The following is a 12,208-nucleotide window of genomic DNA, read 5'->3' on the forward strand; positions in this document are numbered from 1 at the left end:
GAGTCTGCATGAAGGGTACCACATGAGGGAGGAGGATGTCATCCCTGTAATGCATAGCGTTGAGATTGCCTGCAATGACAACAAGCTCAGTCCGCTGATGCTGTGACACACCGCCCCAGACCATGACGGACCCTCCACCTCCACATCGATCCTGCTCCAGAGTACAGGCCTCAGTGTAACACTCATTCCTTCGACGATAAAGCAAGTCCGACCATCACCCCTGGTGAGACAAAACTGCGACTCTTCAGTGAAGAGCACTTTTTGCCAGTCCTGTCTGGTCCAGCGAAGGTGGGTTTGTGCCCATAGACGACGTTGTTGCCGGTGATGTCTGTTAAGGACCTGCCTTACAACAGGCCTACAAGCCCTCAGTCCAGCCTCTCTCAGCCTATTGTGGACAGTCTGAGCACTGATGGAGGGATTGTGTGTTCCTGGAGTAACTCGGGCAGTTGTTGTTGCCATCCTGTACCTGTCCCACAGGTGTGATATTCGGATGTACCGATCCTGTGCAGGTGTTGTTACACGTGGTTTGCCACTGTGAGATGATCAGCTGTCCTTCCTGTCTCCCTGTAGCGCAGTCTTAGGCATCTCACAGTACAGACATTGCAATTTATTGCCCTGGCCACATCTGCAGTCCTCATGCCTCCATGCAGCATGCCTAAGGCACATTCAAGCAGATGAGCAGTTTCTTTTGGTGTTTTTCAGAGTCAGGACACTAAAGAGACCTTTTTACTAAGTTTTTATAACTGTGACTTTAATTGCCTACCGTCTGTAAGCTGTTAGTGTCTTAATGACCGTTCCACAGGTGCATGTCATTAATTGTTTATGGTTCATTGAACAAGCATGGAAAACATTGTTTAAACCCTTTAGAATAAAGACTGTAAAGTTATTTGGATTTTTACAAAATTATCTTTAAAATTCAGTGTCCTGAAAAAGGGATGTTTCTTTTTTTGCATCACATTATCATATGTTTGTAGATGTAGGATTAAAGCTATTTGGCAGGGCGTACAAACAATAAGCATTCTTGTGTTCAAAAACAGCTAGTTGGAGTGCGATGGAATGGAACAGAAGGAAGAGTGCAGGGTTTTCAAGGCATTACATTCAGAGTTGTCATTAGTTATCCAATCTAATCAGGAATTCGTAGTAACAAACAACTGTTTCAATTGCTACTAAAAACACTCAACATGCTGAAGATGCTCGTCATGCCCCCAGCATTTTCAGTTCTAAAACTGACATTGATTCGCTGCACTGCATAACAAAAATTAAACATTTTTTAACTTGACAAAGGACCTAAAAAATGAGGCAATCCAAGTTTGATTCTGACTCCAGTTATTTCCTGATCTTATAAAAATGTTGTTATTAGAATTAGTGACGTTCATGCTACAAAACAAAATAAAACAAAACCGAACCAAACAAAAACACAAAACAAAAAACAAGAAACAAATCAAAACTTGTGTAATTTTGTTGTGAGTGGCTCCTTGCTGAATGTCTTTGTACAAAATGTCATAACCTATTAATAATAATAATAATAATAATAATAATAAACTTTATTTTTATATAGCGCCTTTCGAAGTTTTACAATTAAAAACAAAATACAAAAATATACACAATATTATATCTGTAAGCAGACATAATAAAATACCACAATGTAAAAATATACAAAATACTTCCACACACAAAAAAGGTCAAGTAAAACCCATTTATGCTATTAGCCCTGTACCTGTAGAAGGACCACTTGAGCAGGAACTGTCGAGCGGCACGGGGGAAGCTGGGGCTGCCCTCGTATGGTTTCAGCACCTGGTTGACCACAATATCCAGCCAGGTGGCCCACTGATCCAGAGAGCTCTGCTGCTGCAGGGTCACCTTAAAATCCTGCTCCAAGCGCTGGACCACACTCTCATCACACTGACACACCCAGGATGCCTGCTCCTGTGATGCAAACACACACAGAATGTGAGACCAAGAGTGCACACACTTACATTATACAATATACAGTATGCCAGTCAAAGTTAAAGTGTTAATGTCTCAGAGAGAGAGAGAGAGAGAGAGAGAGAGAGAGAGAGAGAGAGAGAGAGAGAGAGAGAGAGACAGGGTTTCAGCTGAGGTATGAAAAGAGGGAGACAGACCTGAACGTTAGCGAAGTCCACTCTGTTGAGGTCACTGAGCATCTGGTTGATCTGAGAGGTGTTCTGCAGGACGGCGCGTGCAGCCTGAGCCAGGTGATTCAGAGAGGTGTACCTGCGCAGGGTCTGTGCAAACGCACTCACTACTGCAGCCTGCATATGCAACAACAAAACACCTTTAGCATTAATCATAATTTCCATCCAGTAAGTTTTTTTAATTTTATTTTTAGGAGTCGTATAAGATTTAGCTGACTTCGGAGGACATTTTTCAGCTACTTTGTCCCCAAATTATGGTTAGGTTACAAACACACAGTACCTTGGTGCGGACAATCTCGTGTGGGAAGTCGCTCATGGCTGAGGTCAGCCACCCCTCCAGACTCTTAGCGAAGTTTCGGATAGCTTGAGTGAGGGTGCCTGCAGGATCACATTTCACATCAGTCATGACTTTCAATCTACTCACATAACAACAGCAACACTGATCCTGGAACAAGTCATAGTAAAAATATGAATTTATCTGTACAAGTAGAAATACTAACTGGGAACAGGTCGCAGTACATCAGGGATAAGTATTTCTACCAGTGCCTGGTACAGAATGTGATCACAGCTCCTCATCCACAGTTGGATTGGTTCATATTTACACAGAGCAATCAGCTTCTCTCTGGGGAAACCTCTGATCTCTTCCACATCTTCATCACTGCACATTTAACAAAAACAAACAAAACAAACAATCACATTAATTCAGACAGAAATCCACAGACAAACTTGGTCAAACTCAAAAGGAGATGTCCAAAATGTTTGTTAACCGATTCTTATAACAAAGTAAGAATTTATATAGTTAGAATTAAATATATCTTTAGATATGCCACCTGTTAGTAATGGTAGTGGCTCCGTCACTAGATGGCGCTGTTGAATACCAAAAGGTCTGCCATAGCTTCTCTATGAGATGGAACTGTAGGTTCATTACTACATCCAGAGTTGCCTGAAGGAGAGAAAACAGAGTTTAAATAAAAATCAAAGCTTCAGCATGGTTCTACTATTAAAAGCATTCAAACAGGGAAATCCAGACACTTAAAATGCAAAAAGAGACTACAACTACAGTACAGCAACTTGCAAAATAAACTATTTTGTAAGAGAAACATTGAGCTCTTGTTTTTCTAATGTGGATTAGGAACCCCCACCCTGTGAATTAGTGTAACATTTGTGACGTCTTTTTTCTTTTCTGTTGGCAATGATACTTAAATCAGCTCTTAAGTTCAGCCCACTCATGACACACAACTGTCCAAACTCCTTTTATAAAAACAGTCAATACTCTTTCAGAAGTGCCCATCTTGAAAGCAATCCATCTTCTTATATAAAGAGTTTAATCATTATACAACACAAAGCACATACACAAAAATCAGTGCGCGAGTTGCTCTTCTTCCATTAAATTCTGATTTATGTCCAAGTCAAGGTACTTTAACTCAATGTCATTTGCATTTTTGTTTTCGCTAACGATAATTAAATAAAAATATTTTCATTACCTGAAATAAAATAAAAACAAACATATAGGAAATTCTGAAAATAAACAAAAATACACTTTGACTCAAAATGAATCAAAATAAAATAAAATTGACCACAAATTAATTTAAGCTTGTGATACATAGTATATTGTTAAATTTGAAACATGCAAATGCCACCAGATTGTGATAACACTCGACACCCCTTAGAAATTTCAGATTGTTAAACATTTAAATGCCATCACTTAACGAAATAACTTGGCCATACTAAAAATACTCAAATCAAAAAGTCAATAAACTGAAAAATTAAAACCAGAAATCACTGCAAAAAAACTAAAACCAAGTCATACAGTGAAAACTAACAAAAAATAAACTAAATTAAAATAGTATAAAAAGTTGAAAATAAATAAATAAATAATGCGCAAGTAAAAGGTAGAGACTTCAGTTAGTGTGATGAGAATGGCATTTTAGTTTACGCTGACATACGGAAACAAAAGTAGGTGCTGGTGCTTTATTAGAGAGCAGAAGTGAAAGTGTGGCGAGTTTGGTGTGTGTGTTCGAGTACACTGTCTCAGAGTGATTCACACTCAGCTCTCAGATTCTCCTCGATGAGGACACACACTCTTGTATCCATTTACACGCACCCCCCCCCCCCCTTACCGGTCACATGCTATGTTTTGGCTTCCACAGCCAGGTCACCATGACAACCTTGTTTACCGTTGCCCCAGCAACAGTTCAAACACAGCACTCCAAAACAAAAAAGAGAATTCTTTTTCCCAGACAAACAAGTCTTCTTACCTTCAACAAAAGGGGAAGAAACTCCACTGCCCTGCTTCTAAAAGACAAGTTGATGATTTTAAAGTGTCTGCACTAGTAAACTCTGAAAAATCTGTTTTATAAACTCACATCCACTTAATATCAGGCAGTGCTCAAAAGTTTGCATACTCTTGGAGAATTGGTAATATATGTACCATTTTTAAAGAAAACATGAGTGAGCAGGCAAAACACATTTCTTTTATGTCTCATGGGATTCATATTCAACTGTAGGTTATAACAGAATGGCACAATCATAAAACAAAACATGGCAACAAAGAAAAAAATGAAATGACCCCTGTTCAAAAGTCTGCATACCCTTAGTTCTTAATACTGTGTATTGCCCCCTTTAGCATCAATGACAGCGTGCCATCTTTTGTAACAGTTGTCTATGAGGCCCCACAGGTGGTATAGCTGCCCATTCATCTTGGCAAAATGCCTCCAGGTCATGCAAAATCTTTGATCGTCTTGCATGAACCGCACGTTTGAGATCTCCCCAGAGTGGCTCGATGATATTAAGGTCAGGAGACTGTGATGGCCACTCCAGAACCTTCACCTTTTTCTGCTGTAACCACTGGAGGGTCAACTTGGCCTTGTGCTTAGGGTCATTGTCATGCTGGAAAGTCCAAGAGTGTCCCATGCGCAGCTTTCTTGCAGAAGAATGCAAATTGTCTGCCAGTATTTTCTGATAACATGCTGCATTCATCTTACCATCAATTTTTGCAAGATTCCCCATGCCTTTAGAGCTCACACACCCCCAAAACCTCAGTGAGCCACCACCATGCTTCACAATGGGGATGGTATTCTTTTCACTACAGGCCTTGTTGACCCCTCTCCAAACATTGCGCTTATGGTTGTGACCATAAAGCTCTATTTTGGTCTCGTCACTCTAAATTACAGTGTGCCAGAAGCTGTGAGGCATGTCAAGGTGTTGTCGGGCATATTGTAACCAGGCTTTTTTGTGGCACTGGCGCAGTAAAGGCTTCTTTCTGGCAACTCAACCATGCAGCTAATTTTTGTTCAAGTATCATCGTATTGTGCTCCTTGAAACAACCACACCGTCTTTTTCCAGAGCAGCCTGTATTTCTCCTGAGGTTACCTGTGGGTTTTTCTTTGTATCCCGAACAATTCTTCTGGCAGTTGTGGCTGAAATCTTTCTTGGTCTGCCTGACCTTGACTTGGTATCAAGAGATCCCTGAATTTTCCACTTCTTAATAAGTGATTAAACAGTATTGACTGGCATTTTCAAGGCTTTGGATATCTTTTTATATCCTTTTCCATCTTTATAAAGTTCCATTACCTTGTTACGCAGGTCTTTTGACAGTTCTTTTCTGCTCCCCACAGCTCAGTATCTAGCCTGCTCAGTGCATCCACGTGAGAGCTAACAAACTCATTGACTATTTATACAAAGGCACTAACTGCAATTTAAAAAGCCACAGGCGTGGGAAATTAACCTTTAATTGCCATTTAAACATGTGTGTGTTGCCTTGTGTGTCTGTAACAAGGCCAAACATTCAAGGGTATGTAAACTTTTGATCAGGGACATTTGGGTGATTTCTGTTATCATTATGATTTAAAAAGGAGCCAAACAACTATGTGATAATAAATGGCTTCATATGATCACTATCCTTAAATAAAAGACCGTTTCTTTTTGCATGATCAGTCATATTTTCAAAATCAATTCCAAAATTTCACAATTTCTGCCAGGGTATGCAAACATTTGAGCACAACTGTACATGTTATAATACTTTCTGCTGAAAGACATTTGTATGACGAGTGTAAACACTGTGGAAGCACGCATTAATTATAACAGAAGCCCTGAACTACACAGTGAAAAAAAATTTCACTAGGTGACATTTTTTAGGTGTCTTAATGCCTTCCTTTGCATTTTTTCCTCGGGCAAAAACAAAAAAACAAATATGTCTCTGAAATTATGTTTTTCTAAAAAAAAAATTCTCTCTGAATTAAAAAAATGAATACATAAAAAAATAATAATAATAATTCCAGAGAGAAAAAAAACATTCAGATAGAAAAAAATTCAGAGCATTATTTTTTTTACAAAATTTTTTTGAAGTTAGGATGCATGTTATAATACTTTCTGCTGAAAGAGTTTCCTATGTTGATGAGTGTAAACCCTGTGGAAACACGCATTATTTGTTATGGAAGCCCTGACACGTGGTGATAAAAACTTTCACTAGGTTAAAATAAAAATTCACTAGGTGAAATGTTTTTGTGTCTTAATGCCTTCCTTTGCCCTTTTTCCTCTGGCAAAAAAAAAAAAAAAAATGTTTTTCTGAAATTATTTTTTTCTCCAAAAATGTTTACTCAATTTTTTTTTTCTCAATTTTTAAAGAGCAAATTCCAGGGAAAGAAAAACAATTTTCAGAGAAAAAATAAATAAATAAAATGTATTTGTTATTTTCACCTAGTGCAATTTGTTTTCAATGTGTGATTCAGGGCTTACGTAACAAATGAGTGTTTCCACAGGGTTTACACTCATCAACATATGAATATCTGAGACCTCAGACACCTTAAAAAAAAAAAAAATGATTTTCACTTTGTGAATTTGCACCTTGCAGTTCAGGGCTTCCATAAATTGTAGTTCCTAGGGCGAGCATTACTATTACTATTGCTCATACTTCGGGTGAGGGATTTGAACAACTACCTAGAAAACTACCTTTAAACACCCTAGCAACTACCTTGAAAAACCCTAGCAACCACCCAGAACATCCTAGCAACAGCCCATCAACAAGCTAAAAACACTTCACATGCTTTACTATCAATAACAACAAATCTTATTTGTGTCCATCCAGAGGCTATGAAAAGAGCTAGGTTGTGGTGTGGAAGGGAGGCGTGGTGAGATCAGGGCATGGAGCAGGCAAATATCCTCAGACTTGCACAAACTCAAGCCCCTGACAAATGAAAGGTTAATAGGCAAGACTTCAAAGTTGTAGTCTAAGGGATGACAGAAGCGTGGGAGCAAAAGGTGTGCAGTGACAGGGAGGGACAGAAAGAGAGACAAGGAGAGAGATACAGACAAAGAGAGGTAGAAGCAGAGAGCTCAAACATGTTGGAAATTACATTAAAACTGAGAGCTCTGAAATGAAGATTGGCCGAGTCCATCTCCAGACTTCACAACGAGAGCAGTGCTACACTTAGTCTGTAATAAGACCAGCAGCATTGTGAAAGTGTAACTCTGAAAGTTGCACTGGGAAATTAAAACTCAGAAACACATCAAACCAGAGATCCTGTCTGTAGAAATAATTACAGGAAGGAGAAATACAAAGAAAGAACCCATCAACATCAAGATAATACAGACACTGTAGCACAGAGAAGATCATCATCCTTGAACAAAATCCTTTGCATTGATATATTTAGTAAGACCGTTTTTCCAACACAGTGTGCAGTACCTCACAGTGGATCCTGTAGTTGCTCTGCAATTTTTTCACATCGTTCATGCTGATTGGCTCAGGCAGAGGACACGAGCCGAGATCAGGAGAAGGAAAGGGGGGCAGGGCGTGGGACACATCTGCCAAAACATACATAAATACAAGATTTGAAGCGGGTACCTTCTGCATGTATTCAAATGCTTTTTAATGTGAGTGTGTGACAGAGTTCGATGGTTTACCGATGTACTGTTGGTGATGCTGGCTCTGGGCCGCCACGCTTTGCTCAGGGGTGCTGGAGGAATGCTGGGGGCTGGACAGGTGGTCCCCCATCCCGTCCACCTTGTGGAAGGGCTTGAACCTGGACACAGAAAACAACAGAGAACACACATGAGAACTAAGACAAAAACCCCTACAGGATTACAGGGGATGTGATGTAGAGAACAGAGTATGACTGATCCCAAAATTTTGGCTTCAGCACAAAATCTGCCGCTGGTGGTACCTCTGTATCAATGCTAAATCGATAGATATGAATATGCATGATAGATCTGAATATCATGTCACGAGAACATTTACTGAACTAATAATTCAAATAAACATGAAATCTGTACATGCATGTACATGCAGAAGGCACATCTTTCAACCAAGCAGGGTCATAGAATAAAGAACTAACTATTAATGGCATACAAAACGTATGTAAAAAAGATCCTAACAAGGCAGGAGTCTCTGCAGATTTTCAAATTGCATTTTCTAAATAAATTCTCCACATTTTCCAGAGCATGCATAACATATTGTAATTCAGAAAGTCTGTTTACGAAAGTGTACATGCAATCTGAGACAGCGTCTGTAATGCATAGGATATTATTATAGTAACAATAAAATATCATTTAATTGCATAAACAATGCATTTGTTTTTCTCTTAAATCATGCAGATGCATTTAAACACTCCAAATGTTACATTTGCTTCTGCGCTTCATTTCACATTGCCTTAAACTGGAAAAGTGCTGAATAGATGCACATTGTATTCAGGCACCAAATCTGCAAAACATATCGTACAGTGTTCAATTTTTGGTACCGCTGTACCTTTTTTGTACCAATATACCGCACAACCCTAGTAGAAAGAGGGAGGGTAGAAAGAGAGATAGAGAGAGATGAGTATGCAGGGATTTGTGTCTAAATGGAAAGATAATAGAGGTATGAGTCTCAATCTATTCAGCCATAGTGGGAATCAATTAGGCACTGATTTAATGAATCAAAATCTCTAAAGCTCTGGCTGGATCTGAACAATTAAATGAGATATGCACACACAAACACACAGATACTCAGACCCAACTGCGAAAAGGTGTCTGGGATATGAGATGAAGACTGCATGCAAGTGAGGAAAAAAAAGAGAGGGTTTCAATTTCACACAGACAGTTTTCTTGATGTGTATTGATGCTTTTGTAATACTGTATGCAAAACAATCATGCCTGTTAAGTACTTTGAAACTGAATTGAATGAGAGACAGAGAGAGAGAGAGAGAGAGAGAGAGAGAGAGAGAGAGAGAGCGAGAGAAAGAGAATCACCTTTGTTTCTGATGGACAGGTTGTTGTCTCATTGCCATGTACTGAGAGTCCTCCTGAAAGCGGTTGAGGGGTGAGTCAGGCTTCAGACGAATGCCATAATAATGGTATTTTGAGTTCCCCCTGAGACACAAACACACACAATGAGCCATCACATTTTTATCACAGCAATTTTATCCCAGTATCCCAAATCTTAGCAACAACACGCCACAGTTTAAGACTGATTTTTATTTATTTCAGACTATTATCTCATAATCATTCTTTAAGTATTTCACCAGTGTCTGCAGCAGAGCGACTGAATGTTCTCCTCCGTGTTGCTGACAAATGGTGATTGTTCGGATTGTGCATTGCTTGTGAGAGTGGTTTAGCTTTTAGTCTGGTTGTGTTTACAGATTGGTTGTAGTTGTGGCTGTAGTAGTGTGGAATTAGGCTTAAAGTGGTTGCAGTCATGCCTTTAGGTCAGTGGTTCTCAACCTTTTTTTTGATGAACAGCCCCCTACTTCATTCCATTGTGGTGGTATTGTGGTGTTGTTATTATATTTCAAAAATAATTGAAAAGACCAATAATATTGCATATTTTGTCCAACTGAAATTCTCATTCTACATTACAGCACTGATTTAAAAAAAAAAAATTCTCCCAATTTGGAATGCCCAATTCCCAATGTGGAATGGGATGCCTCCGTGTCTGAGACCGTCAACCCACGCATCTTATCACATGGCTTGTTGAGCGCATTGCCACGGAGACATAGTGCATGTGGAGGCTTCACGCCACCCACCGCGGCAATCACCATGCACCCCACCGTGAACTAACCACATTATAGTGACCACGAGGAGTTTACCCCATGTGACTCTACCCTCCCTAGCAACCGGGCCAATTTGGTTGCTTAGGAGACCTGGCTGGAGTCACTCAGCACACCCTGGGATTCGAACTAGCGAGCTAGCGAACTCCAGGAATGGTAGCCAGCATATTTTACCACTGAGCTACCCAGGCCCCACAGCACTGATTTTGAGTTGGATGTAGTTGGATGTAAAAAGTAAAAAGTTAACACCTAATTTACGACTAAATTATTCTAAAAGTGTGACTGAGTTGGAACTCCTTTCATCAGGTTCTTATTGATTCAAATGAGTCATCTCTTGGAATTTCTGAAGGCAAACAAAATCAGTTATATTTTCTTACACTCAAACAAAAATATTTGTGCCTATTTTCTTTTTTTTTTAGGATTTACGCATTTCTATTTCATAAAAAAAAAACATATATACTGTATATATATAAATAAATAAATGCATTTACTTTTTCAAAAGGGCAAATGCAATATATATATATATTTTGCATTTGCCCTTTTGAAAAAGTAAATGCATTTATTTATTTAACAGTGGTATATATATATATATATATATATATATATATATATATATATATATATATATATATCTCAGCGCCCCCTGGCATCCTTTGAACGCCCACTGGGGGGTGGTACCGCCACCATTGAGAACCCCTGCTTTAGGTGGTTGGTAGTCTGACAATGGTAGTAGCTGTGGCTGTAGTGTGATGGTAGTCTTAATGTAGCTGTAATGTTATGGCAGCTTTAAAGTGGCCGTAGCTGAGTCTATAGTGTAGTGGTAGGCTGATATTGGTTGTAGCTGTGGCTGTAGTATGGTGTTGTCTGATTATGGTTGTAGTTGTGTCTACAGTGTGGTGTAGTCTGATAGTGGTTGTAGTTGTGGCTGTAGTGTAGAGGTAGTCTGAACATGGCTGTTGTTGTAGCCATTGTGTAGTGGCAGCCTGATAGTGTAGTTGCGACTGTTGTGCAGTGGTAGTTTGATAGTGGTTGTAATCTGATAGTGGTTGTAGTTGTAGCTCTAGTAGTGTGGTGTTAGGCTGAAAGTGGTTGTAGTTGTGGCTGTAGATTTGTGGAGGTAGTCCAATAGTGGTAGTAGTTGTGACTGGTAGTCTGATGGACAAAAAGCATGGTTGTAGTTGTGGCTGTAGTAGTGAAGTGGTAGTCTGAAAGTAGCTGTAGTGTCGGGGTAGACTGAAAGTGGTTGTAGATGTGACTTTAGTCTGGTGGTAGCCTGATAGTTGAGGCTGTAGAATTGTGGTGGTAGTCCAATAGTGGTAGTAGTTGTGACTGTTGTGTCGTGGTAGACTGATGGACAAAAAGCGTGGTTGTAGCTGTTGCTGTAGTAGTGAAGTGGTGGTCTAAAAGTAGTTGTAGTGTGGTATTAGGCTTAAAGAGGTTGTAGAAGTGAGAGTTTGTGTCGGGGTAGTCTGAAAATTGTTGTAGATGTGACTGTAATGTGGTGGTAGCCTGACAGTGGTTGTAGTTGTGGCTGTAGTGTGGTGGTAGTCCGATAGTGGTAGTAGTTTGTGATGTGGTAGTTTGATAATGGTTGTAGTTTTGACTGTGATGGTAGTCTGTGATTGGCTGTAGTGTGGTTGTAGTCTAAAAGTGGTTGGCTGACCTGGTGCCAAGTCGGCGTGTGCGAAGGCCCATGAAAACAGAGCGTATGAGTTTGCCGAAGGAGGCAGCATTCACCGGATCCAGTTTCTGTTCTTGACAGTGTCTCAAGTAGTGGTTATACAGAGAGCTGCGTGGCAGACTCACTCCTTCAGCCGTCTCATAATTATCCAGCAGCCACTGCAACTGTACAGACACACACAAAGACATGGTGAATAAGACTGGCATACACCATTTATTGGAGTATGCTTAAATTCTTTGTAATTTTTATCTATGACTAGATAATGGACATTTTTAATAATGACCCCACAAAACAAACGTATAAACAAAATGACACAGAATAAAACACGTATTCATACATGTTAGTATTAC

The 12,208-nt window shown here is 39.6% G+C and overlaps 1 protein-coding gene across 2 annotated transcripts in view; it reads right to left on the minus strand.

Moving 5' to 3' along the window:
- LOC127414489 (DNA-binding protein RFX2-like) overlaps positions 1–12,208 on the minus strand; it is a 56,740-nt gene that overhangs the window by 5,977 nt on the left and 38,555 nt on the right. For both annotated transcript variants that reach the window (XM_051652538.1, XM_051652537.1), the window contains 9 exons: positions 11,841–12,022; positions 9,381–9,500; positions 8,058–8,176; positions 7,840–7,958; positions 2,987–3,099; positions 2,657–2,814; positions 2,437–2,534; positions 2,124–2,273; positions 1,718–1,926 (listed from right to left, as the gene is read on the minus strand). In XM_051652538.1, coding sequence (XP_051508498.1) covers positions 1,718–1,926; positions 2,124–2,273; positions 2,437–2,534; positions 2,657–2,814; positions 2,987–3,099; positions 7,840–7,958; positions 8,058–8,176; positions 9,381–9,500; positions 11,841–12,022 — 1,268 coding nt within the window. The remainder of the gene's footprint in view (positions 1–1,717; positions 1,927–2,123; positions 2,274–2,436; positions 2,535–2,656; positions 2,815–2,986; positions 3,100–7,839; positions 7,959–8,057; positions 8,177–9,380; positions 9,501–11,840; positions 12,023–12,208) is intronic.

The sequence above is a fragment of the Myxocyprinus asiaticus genome, chromosome 24 (genome assembly GCF_019703515.2).
Source record: "Myxocyprinus asiaticus isolate MX2 ecotype Aquarium Trade chromosome 24, UBuf_Myxa_2, whole genome shotgun sequence".
NCBI lineage: Eukaryota > Metazoa > Chordata > Actinopteri > Cypriniformes > Catostomidae > Myxocyprinus > Myxocyprinus asiaticus.